The sequence below is a fragment of the Macaca nemestrina genome, chromosome 10 (genome assembly GCF_043159975.1).
Source record: "Macaca nemestrina isolate mMacNem1 chromosome 10, mMacNem.hap1, whole genome shotgun sequence".
In the NCBI taxonomy this organism is placed as follows: Eukaryota; Metazoa; Chordata; class Mammalia; order Primates; family Cercopithecidae; genus Macaca; species Macaca nemestrina.
Window position 1 is genome coordinate 28,618,509 of NC_092134.1, and position 25,780 is coordinate 28,644,288.

The 25,780-nt window shown below is 45.8% G+C and overlaps 1 protein-coding gene across 3 annotated transcripts in view; it reads right to left on the minus strand.

The window, feature by feature from the left end:
* Positions 1–25,780, minus strand: part of LOC105497716 (carbohydrate sulfotransferase 11) — a 309,881-nt gene that overhangs the window by 153,348 nt on the left and 130,753 nt on the right. For 2 of the 3 annotated variants that reach the window (XM_011769009.2, XM_011769008.2), the window contains exon 2: positions 9,281–9,366. In XM_011769009.2, the coding sequence (XP_011767311.1) occupies positions 9,281–9,366 (86 nt within the window). Of the gene's footprint in view, positions 1–9,280; positions 9,367–9,662; positions 9,855–25,780 lie in introns of those variants that run through there. The other variant, XM_011769010.3, reaches the window with a different exon arrangement.

Genomic DNA, 25,780 nt, shown 5'->3' on the forward strand with positions numbered 1-25,780 from the left:
CATTGCCCAAACATTTACTGGGTACCTTTTCTAGGGCTGGCCCATAGTAGCTACTGGACACTCCAAGATGAGTAAGAAAGACATAGCTCCTTCCCTCAAGGGGCGCAAAGACTGGTGGAATCATTTTAAATGAGCGAGATTAGTGTCCTAACATGGGCAGGACGTAGGGATAACGGGGCATTTTACAGAGCAGCACTGTCCAAGGCAGCAGTCACGAGCCACATGCAGCCCTGAGCACTCGATGTACTGCCTGTCCCAGTTGAGATGTGCTGTGGGTGTCAAATACACATCAGATTTCAAAGACTTAGTATGAAAACACAAACATAAAATATACTAATACTTTTTTATTGACTAAATATGGAAATAATCATTTTAGGTATGCTGGGTTAAATTTTAAATATTATTAAACTTAATTTCAGCTGTTTTCTTTTTCCTTTCCAAATGTAGCTACCAAAAATTTTCAAATGACATACGTGGCTTATATTATATTGCTAGTGGGCAGCATCATTCGAGAAGGACATTTCACCTGAGCTTGGAGAGGAAAAAAATCAGAGCTTCCTGGAGGAGGTTTCTTGCATGCAAATAAAAAAATCAACATTGACTGGGCATCTTGCCATGTGCCTGGGATTCTATATATTTTCTAATTTTATCCTTAATAACTGAACTACAAGCATTTTATTCCTGTTTTACAAACAAGGACTCCAGTGCTCAAAAAGGGTCAGCCATGTGCCTCGGATCTCAGAGTAACTAGTGTGAAGACGGGGTGGAAACTCCCCTGAGATCTGCATGGTCCAGCAGACCCACAGACTCCACTGGGAAAGGAAGATGCATGCTACCACTGCCCCCTCACCCCCGACGTCTCTCCTACGGGCAGTTTCAGAACAAGCCAGGGCTTTGTTTCAGTTCTATCCATTCTGACAAGGTTAAAATCCAATTGGCTGAGAAGCTACTTGAGTTGTGTCATTTACAGAAAAATCGAATTATGTGGAGGCCTCTTATAATTGAGGGTAATTCAGGAAATAACTCTCTGAAAATGGCAGCTACTACAGCTGTGTTACCATTTGGAAATTGCCGAGGTCATTTTGTCACTTGAATGCCCTTCTCCAGTTTAGATATGTCAGATTATATTCATACAGACTGACACAGAAAAACTCCATTAGGGCATTGAGCTTACTATCCAGATTTGAATATATTGGATCAAATTAGGCTTGTTCCTGAAACTTCTGTTTCTGAAGCAGAACAACTGCCTATAAAGAAAGCTTGAGTTAAATGTGGACTAATCAATGAGATCAATGCTTTCACATGAACACAACCCGGAGATGAGGTCTTATTTAACAACCATTACTGAGTACCTAACTAGGCATTGGGAGTATAACAGACATGCCCACGGGAGACTTTTAAAATATGAAAGCTGCATCTGCACATTTTATAGAATATAGGTTGTGTGAATATATATGTAACACATACCACACACACACACACACACACACGGAGGCACTCATGGCTTTATAAATCAGTGCATCAAGCTTGCTGATCAACACAGACTCTGCTAGAAACAAATAAATCAAAATTGTTAGGAAGTACTCACAATGAAGACAGCTAGTAGCTTCCAGGTAAGAGGGAATCATCCATCTTATTATTGTTCAACAAAACTCCAAATGTGCATGTGCAAAATGTCTGAGTCTACATTACAGAGCACAGCAAGGGCCCAGACCCCCTAAGAAAATTCTCAGGTTACCTAAATCCATTCTGACAATGAATGGCTACTGATTAACACCAACTCTGACCTTGGCACTGTCCTAGGTGCTTTTTATATAGAATTCTGAATCTCACAAACCGGCAAGACTGGTATCAAGCTCTGATTTTACAGATAAAGAAACCAAGGCTTGAACAAGGTAAGTAAGTGACTGTCCCAGCTCATACAGCTGGGCTGGGACTCCCTAGTTCCTTCAGGCATCCAATCCTTTCCTCTGACCCAAATTGTGTCTGACTGTCATGTCCCCTGACTTGACTGGAAATCTTTCCTGGCTTGACTGGAAATCTGACCAGTGAAGCTTCCCTGGTTCAAGAATAATGAATCCACTAGCCACAGTGAAAGAGGTAGTTCACTGTCCGTGGTTTTTTTGCAATGGGCCTCGCTAGTCTCTTGTAATTTGCAATTAATAATGAAGCATTCTCCCAAGTGCTGTGTGTAAGATCAGGTTAATGTAATATTTCATCTTTGCCAGCCAGCTGCCAGGCTGGCAGTAAGCATTATCTTTGCATAAAGAGTCAGTCTACAACCAAATCAATTAATCCCTCTTTGGCTGGTAGACAGCTGCTGAGTCAAAGAAGATAATTAGACCAACTCGTCATTTACCAGGTGGTTGGTAATGAAGGGATTAATTGACCAGAGTTGGGGACAGTACAACGTCTGCTCTTTCATGCCTTCCCCAGCATATGTGACCGCTCAGCTTCGTTCTTCCTGAATAGCATTCAAAAGGCAGAGGGCCCTTCTCCTTCCATGCTCATTTCTATGATTGTAACTGATCCTTCAGAAATGTTCATCTGACGCCTGGCCTGGAGCAAGTCTGGGTTCTCCTTCTTACTGGCTCAAGACAAAAGTGGCCCAAGGGTCCGTTTCACAGGGCTCCTCCCAATACTTTGGCTGAAGACTTGGCATCTCGGATTGGCCCACATGCTGCTGGCTGGGTGTCCAGCACTGTAGGCATCGGACCCACAAACCTGCAAATGGAGTAGATGAAGGACAATGATCTCTGTGTCCTAGTGGAAAACACAGACACAGAGCATTCATACAGAAAGAGAGTAGAAACTATGTAGAGTGAACGACCTCAGCATATATGCTTTGAGTTGCTTTTCACATGACGGGTTATGTCCTGCGTTGCGACTATCTGGGGTTGGTGTCATGTGGGTGGTAAAAAGAGTTTACCAAGAGAACTGTAGGTAAAGAAAGGCAGATTTATCAGAGAAAGTATGAAAACACATTGCAAGGGAGCAATGGGCAGGTCAGCAAGAGAGGAACTGACTGCAAGTGGACAAAGGCTTGCTGGGGATTTTACAGGATGGTGCTTGTGCTGTGTGCTGAAGGGGGCTTTGCGCAGTACTGATAGCGCCAAGGTTTTAGTGAACTAACTTGCATTTTTCTATCAGCAGAGGGTCTGGTGATAGGTGGGTGTAGGAAGATGGCGAATTATTTGCACCGGAGGACTATGTGTCCTGGAACACGAAGACAGGCAGACATACGGCTTATCTGCTTTCTCTTTTTGTTTTCCCTTGGTCCTGCCAGCCTGCTTCTCCCTCCCTAACTTTGCAAGTTATAGGTTATATTAGAATCAAAGACTTTTAGGACCAGGGGGTAGGGGGTGCTTAAAGACCTTCCAACTCAGGGCTTCCGAACCCTGGCTACCCATAAGAATCACTTAGGGAGCTTTGAAAAATATCAACACCCCAGCCCTAACCCAGACCAATAAAATCAGAATCGCCAGGGGTGAAGCCTGGGCACTGGTCATTTTCCAAAAGCTTCCAGAATGGTCCTCACCACAGGCTTGAGAATCACTGATCCAGTCTAACCCCTTCATTTTATAGATGACAATGCTGAGGCCTGGAAGGGGACATTACCTGCCCTGGAGAAGCCCCACAGTTAGCAAGTGGCCGAGTCAAAAGGAGAAGCTAGGTCACAAGATGCATGCCAGTTTTTGTGGGCCCCTCATGACTACCAACCCTGCCAATAGGTAAAGACCAGGTGGATTGGAAATGAACGGCAGACATGACCCAATCCACATGCTACCAACCTGCCACTCCTGCTCCCTCTCCAATCAGCCCCTGGCATCACCTTCACTCCAGCCACAAACCCCTCCCAGTTCTCTGAATGCGCCATGGACTCTCTCCCTGTGGCCCTGCTGATGTTCCCCACTCTGTGATGCTGTCTCACTTCTTTACCATGGGGAAGTCTGCTGTGTCTTCAGAGACTGGACTCAAATCCTGCAGAAAGGCCCCCACTGTGCACCGTCCCTCAGAGGCTAAGCACTCACTCCCGATTCTCTCATAACTTTGCAAAAAGCTTCTATTATACACCGCTTATCAGGTTACATGATTGAGGTGCCTCTCCTCCCCACTACAAATGTCCATTGAAGGAACAAATTTTGGCAGGCATTGCTGAAAAAGCTATTTAGGTTGGGGCTAAGAGAGTCCCCCACAACTGCCCCAACAACCTTTGGACTATTACAAGCTTTTATCAATCTAAAACATTCAACGAAATCAACGAGCCCAGCTTCCAAATGTCACCAAGATGCTCTATCCCATGGCAGAATTCTCGGGGGTGACTCCTGCTCTGCCAGCTCCAGCCAGGAGACAAAGGCCTGTCCTTCACTGGGCTATATATCAGGTTCAGTACGCAAAAAAGAAATCTGCAATTTTTATTTATTTCATTTTATTTTATTCTATTTTTGAGACAGTCTCACCCTATTACCCAGGCAGGGGTATACAGGCACGATCTCAGCTCACTGCAACCTCTGCCTCCCAGGTTTTCCTGTCTCAGCCTTCTGAGTAGCTGAGATTATAGGCACGAGCTGCCATGCCCGGCTAATTTTTGTATTTTTAGTAGAGAAGAGGTTTCACTATGTTGCCCAGGCTGGTTTAGAACTCCTAATCTCAGGTGATCTGCTCACCTTAGCCTCCCAAAGTGCTGGATTACAGGCATGAACCACTGTGCCCGGCCCGCAATTGTTGACGGCTATTGTGCATTCCATGCCATTCCAGAAGTCCTGGCACCTGCTTTTGTGAATTTTGCAGCTGGTCCTGAGCACACCTCAGGTCTCGGCTTGAGTCACTGGGAAAGAGAACCTCAAGGAAGCATTTTTTCACCCGGAAAAAATAAAGCACTAGCCTCTCCTCATCCTGCAACCTAGCCAGGCTACATTGGCCTGGCTCGCTCATTCAGGAGCTGCGTGATTGGCACATTGCTCAACCGTCTGAGCCTCAGTTAATTTACCTAAAAGATGGGGTTACTGGAGACCTTCCTCTACGGGTTCTTGTAAAGATTCCATGAGACGTGTGTGACAAATATGTAGAATGGTCACTGGCATGTATTATACATTTAGTAAATAGTAATTTGTCTTCCTTTTTCTCTCTCATCCTTCTTTCCTTCTGACCTTCCTTCTCCCTCCCTCTCTCCTCCTCCCCATCCTGCTTCCTGGAGTCTAACTGATGGAGAAATAAGTTTACTTTAGCACCCTGAAGACTTGATCAATAAAGAGTCACCATGTAACAGAGATTTCAGTGGGGGCCTCCAAGATCTTGTCATTCTCAGTTTTCCTGGAGCCTTTCCCCCACTCCCAAACCCCACCCCGTAAAGAGTTCCCCAGAATTCCTCTAAATTCCTTGAACACTGTTTGATCCTCGGAGACCCCTCGAACAATTGGATCTGCTGTGCCCTGTGCAAACCTCCTAGACTCAGTGCTTACAAATTCACGGTCAGCCCTGTGCTATGTGTGTCCCTCCCCTTGGAACATGGTAATCACAGAGCAAGTGTAAATGCTAAAGAAAGAACCAAGCAGGGCAGGGCTGAACCACATGAGTGACGTTGTGAAGATTTCAGGGAACCCACGAGAGGACCAGGACATGGGCGAGGCAGAAGGACAAGCTGTCTCGCCCTAGCTGGCATTTAGGGGAAATTAGGCCCTATTAATGGCTGACAATGCAGCTCTGCCCTGTGCCTCTGAACTGAGCCAGAGAGGTCCGCAGATGGGCTCGGCCCACAAATATGCAGTTGACACCTCCTGAACTTTCGGTGACTTGATTCCAGCTGATCTGATCGGCAATTACATTTTATTTTGGGGCCAAGGAAACAGCAGAGAACCAGGAAAATTATAAGACATCAGAGTACAGTTTTTCTAAGAATATCAACTCCAAACTTTTCTTAACCAATTGTTGTTTTATTGGTTAGGGGTTTGCAGGGCACTAAAATAAGGAAATCTTGGACACTAAAATAAAGAACTTGGTACACTAAAATCAGATTATAGCCAATTTCCCAATATTATAGCCAATTTTCCCAGATTATAGCCAAAATTTCCCAATTTTCCCAACCCTTTGTCCAGTGAAAATCTGGGTTCGATTTTTTTTTTTTTGGAGAGGGGATGGAATAACTCCCACCAAGAGAACTTTGCTGGTAACAGCAAGTACAGCATAGAGGTAAAGAAATTTGGATTTATAGTTTGCTTTTGGGTTGAATTTCACTCTGTTTCTTACTAGTTATTTGGCCTTGGATAAGCTGTATGAAGTTAGTGGCCTCAGTTCCCTCATCCATAAAATGGGGATATAAAACCTAGCTTGGGGCTTATTATTACAAGGATTAGATAAGATGTTTATAAGCATCTAGATAGTATCTGGCCTATGGTACTGATAACAGAGTAACTAAGATGACATCTTCTTGCCATAATGTTGGTTTCTTATCACCTAAAATAAACAGTTCCTGTTTTCACCATTATATATCAAACCCAAATAAGCAGTCAGTACAAAAAACGGAAACGCCAGCTCGGGGAGCAGTTTGGTTTCTAGCAACTAGAGGGTTTGTCATCTGCCTCAGTGATAACATCATTCCGGGCTCAGCAGCTTCAACAGCTTGGCTGGTAGGGAAATACAAGAAACTGCCACAGAGCCCAATCAGGTGCAAAGTTTGTAAATGGCTCATGGACACAAAACCAACTCAATAGAAGCTCTCGCTCCCTTCTCTCCTCAACTCCCTGGCCAAAATGATCACCAAGACAGTTTCTCTGAAAAGTGCCACTTACTGAACTTGCGTGGGATGGAACATAATTGCAGCTTGTAAAGGAAACCAGCCTAAGAAAAAACATCCCGAGGAAACGAGGTGATTTTCCTGCAGCTACATTTCCCTGGTTGCTGGCTAATGGGGCCAGACAACTTGCCCAAGACGTCCTTAAGGGAGGACGGTGACTCACCCACCTACGCCCTCCCCAATGCCTCCCGGAGCTGCTCTCCAGCCCTAGCTTCCCTCCTAAGTACCAGGCTACTGCTCAATACGCCTGTTATCCAGACAATGCTCAGAACACTACCGGAAGGAAGAGCGGGCCTCTACCCAGGACGGGCATCTCTTCTCTGACTGGTTTACAATGGGACCAAGCAGGGTCTGCCTCGCCAGTCAACTCATTCCCCTCAACCCTGAGCCCAGAGTTACCAGCCACAAAAGGCTAAGCACACACCCTCTCCACCCTTTTGTGCCCAGCGCCTAGTGCTAAGCTGCTAAGCTACTAAGCTATATGTTCCTAGGCACACGTAACAGCACATGAAGAAATGAATGAGAAAAAGGAGTGAATCAACCCCTGAAGGCACAAACTCTACAGGAAGCTCCAAGCAAGACACATCACTACATGCAACACTGCAAGGCAGGTATTATTCATGCCACATTATAAATCAAAGAAAGAAATCTCAGAGAGGTTAAGTAAACACCCCACAGTCACATAGCTAAGAAATGATGAAATTAGGCTTTGAACCCTAGGTCTCACTCCTAAGTCAAGGCTTCTGATATGGAAGCCATCCTCTGGACCACAAAAATGACAAATCATACCGACAGAGCCCCTGACACATCAGAATTATTTCATCCTCCCAACATTCCGGGGAGAGCTTTAGGTAGGAAAACTGACCTCTAAAGAGAACTCATCATATATTCAGGATTGCACAATTAGTTAGAGATGAAGTCAGGATTTGAACCTGGACTTTCATGTTTTGAATCACAAGTATTTGAGAGCCCTGTGTTAGGTACTGGGGAGCCAACAGTGAATAGGACAGACGCAGTCCATGAACCTTCCATCCACAGGGGCGGTGACTTCAGAAATAGCTTTTCCCATGACACCATATGTTACCCATAAAATTTGCAGCAGTGTTTCAGCAGTTTTGTATTGAAGGAGAAAATGCTCTGAGAACAGAGGATATCAACAAAAAGATGGGAATGGTTTGCATCTGAGGAGCCTGTGTTGTTTTCAACACGGGTTACCAGAAATCCCATCCTTTGTTGAAACACAGTTCTGCCTCTTCCTTAGGACAGAATGTGTGTGGACAGGCTGGGAGACCTGCCTATCATATGCAGAGTTTTTGGGGCACCAAAGGGAACCCAACTATCAAATTCCCCACTGAGTCACCACAGAACCCAGTACAGCAAGCCTCAGGCAATACTGATGTGGCAATTAATGGACTAATCTGGCCAAGTCACACCTCAAGACGGGGCATGAGTTAACCTAATTAGGCCACCCATGATGCATAAACTCAGGAGTCTATTTTTCCAGAAGGGAGTGGAGGTGAGAGATTGGGAAGGGTGGTAGGGGGCACCAGGTAGTTCTCGAGTGCATCCCTTTGCAAGAGTTCTAAAAATTCGACACCTTTGAGGCCCATGCATTATCTTCTTCCACCAGGTACCTTGGTCCAAAGAAGTATTAAATTTAGTCAGAGACTGTAGCCAAAGCAGTACATTTTTCCCTCTTTCTCTACAGCTATCGAATGTCCACTGATGCTGCTGCTAGTTGTTCACTCACCAGTTCTGGGCATCAAGTGCTAATTAATGTTCCTACGAAAGGATCAGTCCCAGAGTCTCCACATCAGGACCCACACACGCCACTGAGGCTGTTGCCATGGCAACCAGGCCTCCTAACTTTGCACTAGCTTTCCACAGAAGACACTTTTCCTTGGTTGGATTTTTTTTTGCTCAAAGAGGAGCTCTTTTCATAATTGATGGCACAGAGGACACGTTTGCTACCTCATTAAACTAACGAGTTAGATTTACTGAGGCAGTCACTTAGCAAAAGGTCCCTGCTCACAAGGGAGTTTGCCAAACTGGCACAGTGAGGTGGGGCATCACTGGGCTTTAATATGTGGGATGTGGGAGTGGGTGTCAAGTGTACCCATGTGCAACTCTTCCTTTGGGGATACCAACGAGAAGACTGCACAGCCTCACAGGCCCTTTAATTTCCGAGTCCCATTGCTCGGACTTAAGACTGTATTCATCTCAGGAGTTCAAACCCTGGGCAGGTCTGAACACTTAGCACTGAGCCTAGGCATTTCTTTAATTCTAAACATCCCCTGCTAGAAATTTTCAGAGATGCTACATAGAACAAGGGTGACGAAGAAAGCAACCACTGAAGGTAAAATGCTGGGCTGTGAAAGGAAGTTTTAAATCCCCCAAAGACCACAATTTTGGAGTTTTTAGTATCCATCCCCACCAAAAAAAAAAAAAAAAAAAAGTTCACATGCTGACAGAGTACTTGAAGCTTACCTGGATTGGGTTGTAGAGTTCCTGCAGGGGGCTTCGGGACCCCTTCCGGCAGCAGATGTCCACACCAAAGGGATTCCTCCGCATGACTGAGGAAAGAAAGTGAAGGCTCATCAGAAATGAGCAATAAAGATTTGTTGTCTGACAAAGAAAAAGGCACAGAGGAGGGAAGAAGAAACAGGCAGGAAAGAAAGAGAAAACCAGCTTCTAGCAAAGGAAGATTTCCACGCTGTCCCTTCTCCAACAGCACAGCTGCTGTCTGTCTTCCCAACATTCAGGCATCTCCACATCCAGAAGGATCTAAATCATGCTAAAAAGTCTCCCCAGCAAGTGTTTTAAGAAAACAAGACAGGCATCTAAAACTCATTGAAATGAAACCACTTACAAAAGATAGCATAATGGCTGCTTCAAAGACAGCAAGTTCTACCCAGCACCAGGCTTGGTAACACATTTTAAGATTCCGCAGACTTCTCCAGCAACAGTCAATGACCTTTTATTCCTAGTCCCTGGAAGCTGGGCTTCTGAGAACGGGCAGGTCCTTCCCCAGGAGGCTCCTCCCACTGGATAGGTCAGAGGCCCAGCCTCCCCAAAGCCTCTCCTAAATTATGTTATTTTTAGTGAAAATAACAGCATGAAGCAGAAAAGACAAGAGTTTATGGGTCCAGACAGAGATGGTACTTACAATTAATAAAAGAGGAGGAATTAAGTGAACTCCTCAAAACCCACCCACATTGAAGCCACCAAGAGCTCTTTTTAAATGGCAATGAATTCTTTCCTTTTCATTTTTCTTGTTCACTCTGTGCAGCCCCTCATGCATTGTGTAAAGCATAGTCATGGGCTTGATCATTATTTGTTGGTGGGAGGAGGAAGGAGGAAGGGAGGGACGAAATGGGGAGAGAGGGAAGGAAGGAAGGAAAAAAGGAAGGTAGGAGGGAAGGAAAGAGAGCAGTAGAGAGGGAGAGAAGGAAAGAGGGAAGGAGGAAAAGAGAAGGAAAGGGAGGGGAGGAAGCGAAGGAAGGGAAGAAAGAGAGAGGAAAAGAGGAAGGAAAGGAAAGAGGAAAGGAAAAAAGGAAGCAGAGAAGGAGGAAGGAGGGAAGAAGGGAGGGAAGGAAGAAGGGAAGGAAGGAGAGAGAAAAAAAGAGAGATGGGGGAAGAATAAGTGGGGCTTTCTGCTCAAGTATACCATAGGCAGTTTTCTTATGGTTCAAGGTGCAACAATGGCATGAGTGAAAAAAGGAAAACTAGATTCTTCCATGAGCCTAAAGAACTCACCTGCTCCACAGAGGCAGCAAATGGAGAGCAGGACATTCCCTGGAACAGACAGCCTGGGTTTGAATACTGGCTCTACTACTACCGGCTGTGTGACCTTAGGGAAACTACCTAACCTCTCTGTGCCTCTGCTTCTTTGTCTGTAAAATGGGAATGAGAGGTATCTAACTTCCTGGGTTGGATGTGAAGATTAAAGGAGTAACTACTACGTGCAAAATGCTTAAAAGTGTGCCTGGCAAAAAGCCAGAGTTTAAAAGTGTAGGTGACAAATTTCAGAAGCTATTTAAGATCCCCTTGGGAGGAAGGCAGGAACTTCTCTATTCGTGGCTATCAAGGGGCCTGATGAGGAGAAACCAGACCTCAAGCAGGGTACAGCTCAAATGACTGGGAGGGCTGGCTGCAGGGGTAAGCCCAGGGACCTCTGCTCAGAAGTTAATCTCAGGCCGGGAAAGGGAGGAGAGTCATCCACAAGCAGCTGATGACATCTGGAAGGTCTCCGGAGGAACAACTGCTGCTCAGGTGAGCCTCTGTTGACTTGCCACTTTGAGCCACATGGAAACTCTGCAAGTCAATCATCAATGCCCAGAAACAAGATGCCATGTTTTCTCTTTCCTTTTCTTGACTTCCTAGGGCAGGGGTCAGCAGAATTTTCTGTAAGGGACCAGACAGTATTTAGGCTTTGCACCCTGCAGCCTCTGTCATAACTCTTCCGCAGGACCATCATGGTGTGAAAGCCTTACCGAAAGATACCGAAATGAATGGGTGTGGCCAGGCGCCAACAAAACTTCACTGATGAACACGGAAATCTGGGAAAATGTCATCTAATTTTCATGTGTCAGAAAATATTATTCTTCTTTTGAGTTTTTTCCACCAATGAACAAAAATGGGCAGTGGGCCAGCTTCGGCCCTTGGGCTAGAGTTTACCAACCCCTGCCCTAGAGAACCGCTCCAGGTCTTCTCAGGGTCAGTAGTACAAGCTCCAAACATAGCTACATGCCCACAGTCTTCCCTGCGGAGGGCAGAATCACAGGCAAATGTCAATACATTAAAGCCATTAGAATTTGATCAGGCTGTACAGAGAAACAGTGGTTCTTTGTTCCTCCAGTTGCCCCAAGAAGAGGGAAAAAAAAAAATTCTATGTTGTTTTTCTTTAATTTATGACTTCATTTTTCATTTCCACCAAAAAGGAGGTAAACTGTTAAATGCACGCAAGTTGCCCTTGGTGCACAATGACATAGCAACACTTCGGAGAAGTAAAAACAGCCATAAAACTCGTAAAATTATGCCCACGCCGGGCAAGATTAAATTCTCCCTATGGCGGCAGACAGGCTCATCGAGGCCCATGGCTCCGGGACCGCCGCGGTGAAAAACCTACCATGGAATCCATTAAAAGTCTGCTTTTATGGGGGGCAGTATTATTTAATTGGTTTATTTTTCTAATACGAGGTCTTTAAAATGCTTTGACCGTGTGGGGCCTGAGCCTTGGGTTATTTGCCTACAGCCATCAGCCCTGCCCGTGACTTCACTAGGTGCCATGGGAACCGGCCTTGGCTCCCCAGACCACAAAAGCCAAAGGGGCCTTGTGTGCCTTTTATGGGAATGATAACAACCCCACCGTTTCTGGAGTGCTTACTGTGCACCAGGCAGTCGGTGCAGTGGGATCCTTCCCACGGGGAAGGAAGTACCTGCATTTTACAGATAACCCCTCGGCGCCTCCCTTTATTGCAGGCACTTGGCCAAGGTCAAGGCCATGTCAGTGGAAAGGAGCCAAGCTGAGCCTCGAGACTGACAGGCGCTGCCTAACCTGTGAGCCAAGGGTCACCTCCCAACTCAGCTAGGCCAGCCGGCCACGAGGATACAGACCACTGAGTCAAGGCCCGCCCCGCCCACCAGGGTGGGAGGCTTGGGCCAGCACTTTATCTCCCCTCAAGAGGAAAGAAGGAGCCGGACGACTCAGGAGGAGCCCAGTGATCTGTGGAAGGAAGAGAAGGAGAGTGAAGAAAAGATAAAGTTCCCCAAATCCTCCATGTCACGTTCCAAAAACTAGAGTTTCTCAATGCGCGCTCTACTTACTTTGCCCATCATATTGCTTGTTAAAAAAGCAGATTTCTGGGCACATTCTTGGGCTTCCTCCCAGAGTTGTTGAATCAGAAGGAAGGGCAGATGGAAGTGAAGGCCCAGGAATCTGCATTTTAATAAGACTTCCCCACCATGGGGAAGACACGTACAAATTACACTCTTTATGCTTTCTGATTCTTGAGCATCCAATTATAGAATAAACAATTTCCACACCACCGGGCTCCATCTACCTCAGAAGACACTATAGCATCTACAGTAAGAGCTGTGGACCATCTCCTACTGCTGATGTTGCGTGAAGGTTCGGACCCTCCCTAGAAGTTAAGCCCCACTGTACCCTCTCAGGTTTAGACCACAGGGGCTTTCAGTTTCCAGGGGCCACAAATGACTTCTGGGCTAGTCATATGCAAATGGTAACAATGAGGACCTACTCTGTTGCCTGGGATGCAAAGGAAGGACCAGCAATTATGCACACGAGTATATTCACCCCACATGTATCTTACAAGTGGTGTTAGGGAAGTTTGAGTAACCAAGGCCCAGACGGTGGCAGCTAACGTTCAGAGGGCATCAATGCTTCACCAAGCAGTTCACACATTTAATCCCCACAACAGTCCCACGGCGCGGGTACTACTACCATCCTCACTTCACTGATGAGAATACCAGGGCACAGCAGGGTTAGGTAACTTGCCCAGGTCTCATGACTAGAAAGAGGTGGAGATGGGATTCTGCCTTAGACAGCCCATGGTCTCAGCTGCCACACTGGGTCACCTCTTCACTGACAGGTAAGTCAAACATCTCCATAGTCTCCTCCAGGCCTGAGACCTGCTTGGCTGGCCACTTCTAGGACAAGTCAAAATGTAATAGGATTCATTGAAATGCTGTGATGGCAAACTATTAATTAATGGTTTTGTTACACTCATTCATTCGACAAGTTTTTATCACGCACCTACGATGTGCGGGGCAACTCGCCAGGCACTGGGTTTGGGGGATAGAGCCTCTCTCTAACCTATTCATGTTGTTGCTGTAGTGCCTGGCATGTAGTAGGTACTCAAAAGGTTGATGAATGATAGAGGATTTAACACTTCCTTTAAGAGCATCAGAGAGGTTTAGTTCTTGCTATATATGGAGAAAACTGCCAGTAGTATTAGGCTACGGTTATTTTTTTTTTCCTTTGAATAATGAAAGGTCTGATGATCAAAAGCCCCATAAAAGAAATCCCTGAGGCCCCGAGGACATTTAACGGCAGCCTTCTGCTGTCCACCCCGCCCACTGGGAGTTTTATTTAGCCACAACACTTGTTTTCTCCTCTCTAAACTCAAATCAATAGGATTAAAGGTTTTTTTTTTTTAAACAACCTAATTAGCTCAATTTACAGTATGATTTCTTGGACCCAGGAAGAGTTCCACATCTCCTACGATACATAAATGAAGCTAAAATTAAACTCAAGCCGCTTGTGTGTGTTTCATTATAATGAAGAGCACGTTGTTTTCAAGTGGACACTCCATTCCCAGTCTGCTAACTGAGAGCAGCCCGTGGAGAGCTGGCTCAGGACAAAGGAATCAAGCCCACCTAGTTCTCTGGGCGACTCCCTGTGACCCTCTCAGTGCTGCTGGAATGCAAGAGAGCTGCTGGATTGTTAATTCAGGTCTGAAGACATAGAACTGAAATACTGCAGGACCCTAGGTAGGAACTTGCCTCTCATGCATGTCCTAAAACCAAAGACATTTAGAATTCCAAGGGATTCGAGTATAGGCCAATCCCCTCGATTTACAGAAGAAACTCGGAGACCTTACACGCTTGCCCAAAGTGCCCAGTGTAGCTAGCAGCAGAGCCAGGGCCAGAAGTCGTATCTTACAAAATAAACTATCACGTAGTGGGAATGTACCATGTATCTGATGCCTGACACAATGCTCAGCCCTTTTCTCACATTGTTTCATTGAATCCTGATAAAACCCCTTTAAGTTAGATGTAATAATGATGTCATCTACTCCCATTTTGCACTTGAGAAAACTGAAGCCCAGAGAGGTTAAGTAACTTGTCCAAGATCACACAGCCAGCAAGCAGCAAGGGCAAGTATCTAATTGACAACCCATGTCTGTTTATTTCTAGCACTGGTGCTCTTCACCGTGCTGTCTCGAAAGGCAGTAAAAGATGCTTTTACCCTTACAACTCCTACCATTTTTGGGCTGTCACTTCCCTCAACATTTCAAAATGAAGCACTGCTGTACTAAATCACCCAAGTCCAGATGGGTCTCTGCTCCTTCTGCTGGCAAAACAACTCTAATACTCGGTTGACTTCGGACGCTTTCCAAATCTGACTTGCTAACAGGCTGGGCATGATTCATCTGCTCCACACTCAGAGAGTGCAGGGCAGCAATGCACTTGCAGAAATGTTTTTTCCAAATGCACAAATTCATGCCGGAGCCCTAGCAGTGTGCCCCAGCCCATCCGTCAAGACAGAACAGTGTCTGATTCAACCTCATCAAGTTAGAAGGGTGAGCAATGCCCAGCTCCCTCAGTGGGAGCTGCTCCTGCAAGGACAGGCAATTCTGTTTTGCACCCGGGGGACCCAAAGTCAGCCCTCAAAGGACACTGAGTCTCCCAGCTCTCCCTCATCCTCTTCTGAGCTCACTGTGATGAAATGAGTGCTAAAACCAAGTAAGTTCCAGGTAAACCAAGATGAGTTGCTCACCCAGCAAAACCCTTTGGAAGAAGCAGGTTCAACCAGAATTGGATTCAAGTCCTGGTTTTACCCATTAACTAGCCTTGGGACGTTGGGTCAACTTCCTAATCTCTGAAACTCAGCTATGCAACGCGGTTAATAATGCCTGTATCATAGGGTGGTGGTGGGAATGAAGTGAACACGTAAACTAGCCTGGTCCATGGCACTCAAAAACTGTCCACGTGGAAAGCCACAGAGCTGGATCCCACCCCTAGCTCTGCCACCAAACTAAGATCCTCACTTTGAACAAGGTCTCCCTGGGCCTCCGTTTTCTCCTTGGTCAGGTGAGAAGGTTCAACCATATGATCGCTAAGAATCTAATTAGCTCAAATTACAGTATGATTTCTTGGACCCAGGAACAGTTCCACATCTCCCAAGATACATAAATGAAGCTAAAATTAAACTCGAGCCGCTTGTGTGTGTTTCATTATAATGAAGAGCACGTTGTTTTCAAGTGGACCCTCCATTCCCAGTCCGCTGAGAGCAGCCCGTGGAGAGCTGGCTCTAACTCTAAACTCCTAACTTCCAAGCACAGGGCGGCAGAAGTTAACCATGGTAGAACCATGGGTTAAACAAGCCCTAGAATTGCTCAGGTTTGGGGAGTCAGGGTGGAAGGAGCGGTGGGTGCGGAGCAGTGAAACAGTAATCAGCGTGGGAGGAAAGAATCTGAGGCCAGGAGAGGCAGGGAACGGAAAAGCCACACCTGGCTGTGAGAACAATCTCTACCCGGTTTACAATCCACCAGCGTTTTAAAACCCCTGCTAGTGAGGCTTTTATCATTTTGCAATAATAACACAGAAATAGTGACATCCCCTCCAAGAAAAAACCTTACACAGAAGCAGAGCTGGTAGTCTGTAGCTCAGTGGGGCGTGGGCCACACGGGTAGCTTTTAGGACAAACTCCTTGACTCAGTAACCCAGCTGCAACCTGAAGCTCTCCCAGGAGGAACTCAGAGTTAGGGGACCTCAGAGTGGGAAGAATCTGACCCCTAACAGAGGCACCTTGAAGCTCTCCTTAGCAATGACTTACATTACTTTGAGTTCAGCACTGCCAACACTCTCCTTTCATTTTATTTTTTAATTTTTTGAGACAGGGTCTCACTCTGTCACCCACGCAGGAGGGCAGTAGCCCAATCTCAACCTCTATCTCCCAGGCTCAAGTGATCTTCCCACCTCAGCCTCCCCAGTGCCTGGGACTACAGGCATATGCCACTATGCCCAGATAATTTTTGCAATTGTTTTGTGGAAACAGTTTTGCCATGTTGCCCAGGCCGGTCTCGAACTCCTGCATTCAAGCAATCCTCCCACCTTGGTCTCCCAGAGTGCTGGGATTACAGGCCTGAGCCACCTCCTCAAGCCCTACTCTCCTTTTAAATGCAAAGGAAGGAACTCCCTTCTAACACTAGAACCCAAGCGCACTGTTTGAGTCGCTTTCTGGAAGGAATACCAGAACTGGAGGCAAGAGAAGAAAAAGCAAAATAAAAGGGGGAGAGCGGGGAGAAGAGGGGGGAGAGTACTGAAGCCCGAAGGCTTCTACATCACAGTTTGGCTTAGACTTGGTTCAATCCTAAACCGTTCTCATAAATATGAGAGGTAAACAGAAGCCAGTAAGTCCTCCCGAAAACTACATCTGAAGCTAATCCACTCTGAGATTTAAAAATACCCAAGAACCTCTGTCTCCGTGAGATTTCATTTTATTACAAGGATCCTGTAGCTCTTTGAATCCAAACTCATATTTGGAGTCTGAGGGTTTCTTAGCCCTCATCTGGTCACTCCTGCTCATTTGCAGAGGAAAATACTGGGCCCAGTGTGGGGACAGAATGGCCAGAGGTCCCACAGCAGGGCTGGAGATCACCCCTGGGCCTAGCCAAGCCCCTCGCCTGCCAGGTTTGCCCCTCTCGACATGTCCACGGCCTAAGTGCTCCGTGCACAGCAGGTACTCGGTACGTTTGTGTCAAATGAATAAAAACAACAGAACAAGTGATCTGAGGCTTTAACCAAAGGTACTCTACTAAAGGGTATCAGACCAAATCACTTACTTACAGCAAACGAACAAAGAAAAGGAGTTAGCATGTGCTCTCCTGACAAATTCTTCTCAAAGTACCAATGCTTCCTCAAAGTGTTTTAATTACCTTCTTAGCCAAAGTAGTTAAATCAAAAAGAAAAATTAATATGATATACTGTTATGGTGCTGTGATGTGCCTTAAATGAACTCTCCAAGTACCCAGTCAACATGAGCCTTTATTACCGTCTCTCTCTATTACTTATGGCCAAGCCAGGAGGGAGGTGGTATCACACCCATTTTACAGACAAGGAAGCTGAGGCTCAAAGAAGTTAAGAACTGACCCAGTGACATAGCTAGTGAATGGCAGAGTTGGGATTCAAACCCACACACCTGCATGCTTTCCCCCACTCCTGGGAAATGGGACATGTCACAGCTTATAGATGCTGGGGACTGATAGAGACCAAGCAAATAGGCAATCCCAAATGTTGACCCAGTATTCTCCCACCAATCAGACCTTCAGGAGCTTTACAAAACATTCAGCACACTTGTATTCACAAGTGACTTTCCAGGAGCCGTGAAACAGTGAGGTGAAAATAGGGTTCAGCCTAACCTGTCATCCATGCCATTATCAAACTTAAGTTTTCCAACTTCCCATTCCTCCCCTCACCCAGTCCCTCCCACAGGGACAATTCAGAGCCTTTAAAACCATTCCCAAATCTCTTTCTCCTTACTGGAGACCCTATAAGCAAATTCACTGAAGAATACTGAGGGATTTGGGGTTGATTTGATTAGAGAATAATCTGAACCTATATCATAGCCATTCCCACGTCGGTCTCTCCTACTCCAGCTCCTCCAAGCAAGAGCCCCTCCCGACGCCCAGCCTGTAGAAGGTGGTTGTAGGACTAAAGTGAATTAAACTTGGCAGATGAAAGTCAAGGGTGTAAATCTAAGAATTACGTGAATGTGCTTAGTATAGCTTGGGAAAAGATGCAGCTTCATCTAAGAGCCGTGAGATTTACTGACATGGAAGCCTTCCAGTGGGGGCTCTTATACTCAGCTTTGAAGAATATACTGTATACATTAAAATATTTACCAGCCAGGAGAAGAACTGGGCCACCAAATGGAGTCCCCCAAACCGATGGCCCCAGCAGCCAACCCATTCCCTCTTTTAGAGAATTCTGGCCGATCTGCAGACATATGCCCAGAGCGCATGCCTACTTCTGAAAGTACAAGATCCCTGTCCAAGTACAAATCTGTTGTCAGCCTGACGGGTTAGTGCACCATCAGGCACATCTAAGACAAAAAGAACTCTTCAGAGACCACCTGGTCCAATGACTTGCACACAAGGAAAGAGAATGAATCTATTTGGTTAGGGAAAGTATCCTCAAAACTGATTCTGACTGAGCAAAAGAAATGGCAGGACACAAAGTGCTATAATCTGGATGTTTTTGTCCCCCCAAAATACTAACCCCCAAGATAATCATTTTAGAGGGTTGGGCCTTTGGAAGGTGATTTGGTCATGGGGGGTAGAGACCTCATAAATGGGATTAGTGCCCTTATAAAAGAAGCCCCTAAAAAGACCACTTACCCCCTCCACCATGTGAGGACACAGCAAGAAGGGACTACCTATGAACCAGAAAGCAGGGCCTCACCAGACACCAAATCTACCAATGCTTTGGTCTTGGGCTTCCCAGCCTCCAGAACTGTGAGAAATACATTTCTGTTCTGTATAAGCCACCCAGTTCATGGTATTTTGTTATAGCACCCTGAACAGATTAAGACACAAAGCTCAAACGTAATCTTCCTGGCCAGTGGGGTATGCTGTCCACCCACTGAGAGCATGAGAGATGAGAAGGGAGAAGAGAGAAAGGGACAGTAAGGGAGAGAAGGGGAAGGGAGGAGAGAAGGGGAAGAGAGGAGAGGAGATGGTAGGGGAGGGGAGGGGAGGAGGTGCCAGGTATTAAAAGATTAAACTACCACATCCCTAGGCCCATTTTACAGGTCAAGAAATGGACGTGCAGGATAGAAGGTGATCTGTTCAAGGACACACTGCTGGCTATAGGCCGAGTTGCAGCTAAAATGAAGACCTCCTGATTCCTGGCCTCATCCCTTTCTCCTTTTGCACGTGATTTACATATAAATATATATAGAAAACCAAGACAAGTTTTATTTTAGAAGTACTATCCTTACTATGTGTGACGAACTAACATTTCCTATTGTTCTTTTATAAAGTACTAATCACAACTCACTAAACCCATTTTACAACACACCAATGGGTCATGGTGCATGGTTTGAAAATGCCTGACTCAGATATCTGGAAAGAGTCAAGCCAAGGCCAGAGGTCCCACAGGTATGCTTTCCAGCCCTGTTGTAGGACCTGTGGCCTTGACTTGACTCTTCCTTTAAGTTCAATTTGAGGGTGCTTATGAATGGAATATGTTAAACATTGATAAAGAGAACTCCTGGCTTCCACAGTTAAAATTTCCCTCCTACAATGTTCACCATCACAGTGGATGCCACCACCATGCCCTAGCTGTGAAGACCAAACAGCGAGGAATTATTCTTAAATTATTTTTTCTGTCTGCTATGCCCCACCCATCAGCATGTCTCTGTCCTCACCACCCTGGTACAAGCCATCATTGCCTTCCCCTTGGGCTATGACAAAAACCTCTTAACTGGTCTCCCTGTTGCCACCTTGGCTTCCCTACTCTATTCTCTACCAGCGGCCAGAATAATCTTCTAAAAACGTAAATCAGATCACAACAGCCTTCCTGCTCCAAAGACCTGCCACCATCTTAGAACAAAATCCAAAGTCTTTCCGTGGCCCAGAGGCCCCCCATGATATAGCCCCACCTGCCTCTGCCCCTCCTCCTCTGCCATACTGGTCATCTTGCTCTTTCTCCAAAAAACCAAGCATGAGCCTCAGGGCCTTTGCACTCATTGCTCTGTCGGCCTGGAGCCCCTCTCCCAACACCAATAACTGCTCTCTTCTTTACTCTGCCCTCCGACCGCATCATCAGGTCCCCAGAGAGAGCTTCCCTGGACACACTGTCTCCCGTGGCCTCATTTCTCTCCTGTCCCTCCCCTTCTTTGCTGTATTCTTTTTTTTTTAAAGACAGGGTCTTGTTCTGTCGCCCAGGCTAGAGTAAAGTGGTGTGATATTGGCTCACTGCAACTTCCAACTCCCATGTTTGAGCGATTCTCATGCCTCAGCCTCCCAAGTAGCTGGGATTACAGGCGTGTGCCACCACGCCCAGCTAATTTTTGGCATTTTTAGTAGACAGGGTTTCACCATGTTGGCCAGGCTGGTCTCAAACTCCTGGCTTCAAGTGATCTGCCCGCCTCAGCCTCCCAAAGTGCTGGGATTACAGGTATAAGCCGCCGTGCCCCGCCTGCTATATTCTTCTTCAAGGCATTGATTCCCTCCTGTCTTTCTATCTTAAATGCTTTATTGGCTGTTGTCTATTTATTGCCACCACGAGACCCTAAGTTTCATGAGCAAAAGGACTTGGACTGTCTTGTCTACCACAATATCCTCAGTTCCTAAAAGGGGCCTAAATTCAGGGCTGAATGAATAAATGAATGAATGGAAGTGCCTTTCCCAAAAGACAGGAAACTAAACCATTTTGAAATACAGTCACCCCAGTCCAAGGTCTTCTAAACTTTCCTGGTAAGAGTCATCCGAGGTACTTATTTAAAAAACATATATTCCCAGCCCTTTTGAATCAGATTCTCCCACAGAGGGGCCTGGGAAGCTTCAAGCTTGATGAGCACCCCAGGGGATTTGTATCTTGGAAGGGTCTGGGGACGCTGGACCAGCCAGACATGGGGAACAGGTGCACACATAGAGAGCGCACATGCAGGCCATCTGGAGAAGAGCAGAGGGAGAAACTGGTACGAGGTGGGGCCAATGAGGCCAGGGGCCTGGGCATAGGTACTTACAAGGGTCATGTGGCACCTAATAGCCAAGGGACGGGCCAGCAAGGGTAAGGCATCTTTATGTATTTATTTATTTATTTTTGAGACAGAGTCTTGCTTGCCACCCAGGCTATAGTGCAGTGGCGCCATCTTGGCTCACTGCAGCCTCCTCCTCCTGGTTTCAAGCAATTCTCCTGCCTCAGCCTCCCGAGTAGCTGGGATTACAGGCATGTGCCACACGCCCACCTAATTTTTGTATTTTCATAGAGACGGGGTTTCACCATGTGGACTAGGCTGGTCTTGAACTCCTGACCTCAGGTGATCCGCCTGCCTCAGCCTCCCAAAGTGCTGGGAACTTTAAGTCATCCAGACAAGGATTTGAGGCCAAACCGAGAAAGCATTCATCTGATTCTGTAGTCAAACTAGAACCCTTGAATCAGTTCTTCGAGGCAAGAAATAATACAACTGCAGTTTTGCTTTTTTGTTAATTGTAATAAAATACACATAACATAAAATTTGCCATTTTGACCACTTTCAGGTGTCCAAGTCAGTGCCATTAAGTACATTCACATTCATGTGCAACTGTCACCAACTGTACATCACTTTGTAATAACAACTCCTCATTCCCGTCTCTCTTGTCCATGGTAACCCCCATTCGAGTTCCTGTCTCTATGAATTTGAATATTCTTTTTTTTTTTTTTTTGAGACAAGGTCTTGCTGTGTCACCCAGGCTGGAGTGCAGTGGTACAATCTTGGCTCACTGCAACCTCTGCCTTCTAGTCTCAAGCAATCCTCCCACCTCAGCCTTCAGAGTAGCTGGGACTACAGACACAGGCCACCATCCCTGGCTAATTTTTAAATTTTTTATAGAGATGGGTTTTGCCATGTTGCCCAGGCTTGCCTTGATGGGTTTCACCATGTTGCCCATGCTTGCCTTGAATTCCTGGACTCAAGCAATCCACCCACCTCGGCCTCCCAAAGTGCTGGGATTACAGATGTGAGCCACCAAACCCAGCTGAATTAGAATATTCTAAGTACTTCACGCAAGTGGGATCATACACTGTCTGTCCTTCTGTGTCTGGCTTTTTTCACTTAGCGTAATGTCTTTTAAGTCCATCCACATTGTAGGATGTATAAGAATTTCCTTATTCTGACATATTGTTATTCTGAATAATATCCCATCATACATACCACCATCCATTCATCCACTGATGGGCATTAGGGTTGCTTCCAACTTCTGGCCACCGTGACTCATGCTGCTATGAACACGGTGTTCAGGTATCTGTCCAACTCCTGGCTGCGGTTTTGCTTTTTAAGCTGTTTTGCTGGGACACGGAGCAACACCCTGAGGCGGAGCCCAGAGGCTGCTGGTGAGCAGGTTGGCTGGTGGCCACCACTAACTGGCTTGATGGTTCAAAACCAGCCTGGTCAACGTGGTGAAGCCCCGTCTCTATGAAAATACAAAAATTAGCTGGGCATGGTAGTACACCAGCTTTCTACACTGAAAGCCGGTGCTGTGAGGATGGCAGGTGGGCAATGGAGCATGGCTGTCACATACAGAACTTTAGAACAGTGACCTTAGGTAAAACAATGCCAGGATGGACTTCAGTCAACTCTCACTTAACTAAGTCTTAAAGCTGTTTGTGAGCCCGAGGACAGGCAAGGAAGGAATCAAGACATAATGAAGCCATCTGGGTGGGTCTGGTCTTTGGTGGCAAGACATTGGAATGAGCCAGTCTGTGACTCAAGTCTGGGTCACAGGCTGCAGGAACCCACTCAGAGCAGAGCTCGGCTCTGAAGAAAGCAGCTTCAGGCTTCTGAGGCTGCAACCCGAAAAGTGGCTTGAGAAGGTGACCCCAATATTGTATGAGATGCCAAAATTGTTTTCTTAAAAACCTGGGATGATTTCAAATGAAGTGCAAAAAAATGTCCAGAACTGGTAAGTACATAGACACAGAAAGTAGACCAGCAATTGCCTGAAGCCAGGGGTGGGGATGGCAAGTGACAATAAATAGACACAGAGTTTCTTTCTAGGGTGATGGAAATGTTCTAAAATTAGACTGTGGGGACGCACTCTATAAATACGCTAAAATTCATTGAATTCTACTGAAAGTGGGTGAATTTTACATGTAAATAATATTTCAATAAGACTGCTTTTAAAATAAGTATAGAGATGTTTAAGAATAAACCCATAATATTAATATTTTCAAGATTTCGACCTGCTTGAATAGATCTACATTGCAATATACTATGAAAGACTTCATTGAACAATTTATTTGATTTGAAATTTTAAGCTGAAATCTAAGTTTACATATAATACTAGAGCATTTTAAAAACTTAATCTCCTCTAGCCCAGGCGACAGAGTGAGACTCCATCTCAAAAACAAAACAAGACAAAACAAAAAAACCTTAATCTCTAACCAATTGAAGAGTCTGAAACATTAAATAAATTAAATAAGTAAATCTTAAGATCCGCCATATTTAAGTTTGAGGTATTAGATTTCTATTACGTAAATACTTGAGCCGGGCAGGATGGTGAACACGTGTAATCCCAGCACTTTGGAAGGCTAAGGCGGGTAGATTGCTTGAGCCCAGGTTTTCGAGACCTGCCTGGGCAACAGGACAAAACCCCATCTCTACAAAAAACACAACCACCACCAAGGTGTGGTGGTGCATGCCTGTAGTCCCAGCCACTGGGGAAGCGGAAGTGGGAGGACTGCTTGAGCCCAGGAGGTTGAGGCTGCAGTGAGCCACGATCCTGCCACTGCACTCTAGTCTGGGCAACTGCGTGAGACCCTATCTCAAAATAAATAAACAAACAAATGAATAAATAAATGCTTGTGCATTAATTGGGCAAATGAAGTATTCAAAAATAACTGTAAATAGATGATATTTTAAATGCAATTTGAATTGTTATCAGAAGATTAAGTGTGTTAAAGGATCAAACATTAATTAAAGGCCACCCTAAATGTAACTGTTAAAGGCTTATGAATAGAAGAGTAATTCTAAATTTAAAGGTAGCTGCCTAGATTTGTGACTTAAATTTTATTAGAAGCCTTTTCTGTATACAACTGTCATCCCAGTGACATGAAAAAAACCTCACATCAACAGAGAAGATAATTAATAGGAATTGGCATCTTTAGGCTGGCCTAAGGGGTGGAGAGTGTGAGTGTCTGGGGTAAAGGAGAACCAGCCCCTACCCCAAAGCTCAGCATAAATTCTGTCCCTGAAAACCCCTACAGTAGTAGAAGAACTTTATTGCTGAGAAACTTAAGACGCTGTGGAAAAAACGCAGTTCAAGGAATTGATATTGGCAGTTAACCTGGGGAAGCCCTCATAAATTACATTTTATGTTCACTTAAATAAAACAAGAGAGACAGTACTGCAACACAGATCATATTAATTACATTTTACACACTTCAAATGAGTAATTATAAGCCTTATACGTTTACTTTGCATTTATCCTTCCTCGCCTGCTGAAGAATGTTCCCCTCTCCCTGCAGTTTCCCTGGAATGCTTATACATTTATTTTGCAGTGAGGCAGAAAACATGCCAAAGTGCTTTCTCCTCTGCCTGGCACTCCAAGTCTGATTTTACAACCTGGACACTCTGATGTCTGCCTCTGGGGTTCCCCCATGGCTTCCGAGACAGAGTAACGTGGCTGCTTGAGAAAGGAAATAGTCCAGATAACCTTTATTTAAGCTACTCAAGCATGGCGGGGCATTAACCCCAAACCTGCCTCCTCCCCTTGAGTCCAGAAAGCTGTTTAGCTTTGCCCAGGAAAATCTCACTCACACAGTCCTCACACAGTCCGACTGTGCCCGGCAACCCCACCTCACTCGGGCAGGCGTCTCGCCCAGGGCTCCAGTCCCTCCCGGCCACACGACCTCTTAAAAGCCCAAGGGATTTTCGCCCATTCTTTGTCCATCTCAAGAGCACCCGGGCAAACCCTGAGCCTACCTAGGCTTCTGCTCTCTTTCCCTTTTCTCCACTCTTGTCCTAGAAGGCAGGAACAGGTCCTGGCTATGACCATGGTAAAATGGACTGCACAGTGTCCCAAATTCATATCCACTGGGCACCTGCAACCATGGATTGCAGTGTACAATCCGCTGCAATCCACTGTGACATGCTATGACCATGATACGGTGGATTGCACGCTGTCCCTTCCAAATTCATATCCACTGGGAATCTCAGAAGGTGACCTCTGGAAATACAGTCTTTACAGATATAATGAGTTAAATTAAGTGAGGTCAGACTAGTGTCCTTATAAGAAGAGGAGAGGACCCACAGAGACACACACAGGGAAGAGGACCATGGAAGACACAGGCGGAGATGCAAGTGATGCAGCTACCGGCCAGGACACGCCTAGGATTGCTGGGAGCCACCAGAAGCCAGGAAGAGGCAAGGAGGGATTCTTCTCTAGGGCCTTCAGAGGGAACACAGCCCTGCTGACGCCTTGATTTTGGATCTCCGGTCTCCCTTTAGAACTGTGGGAGAAAAAAATTTCTGTGGTT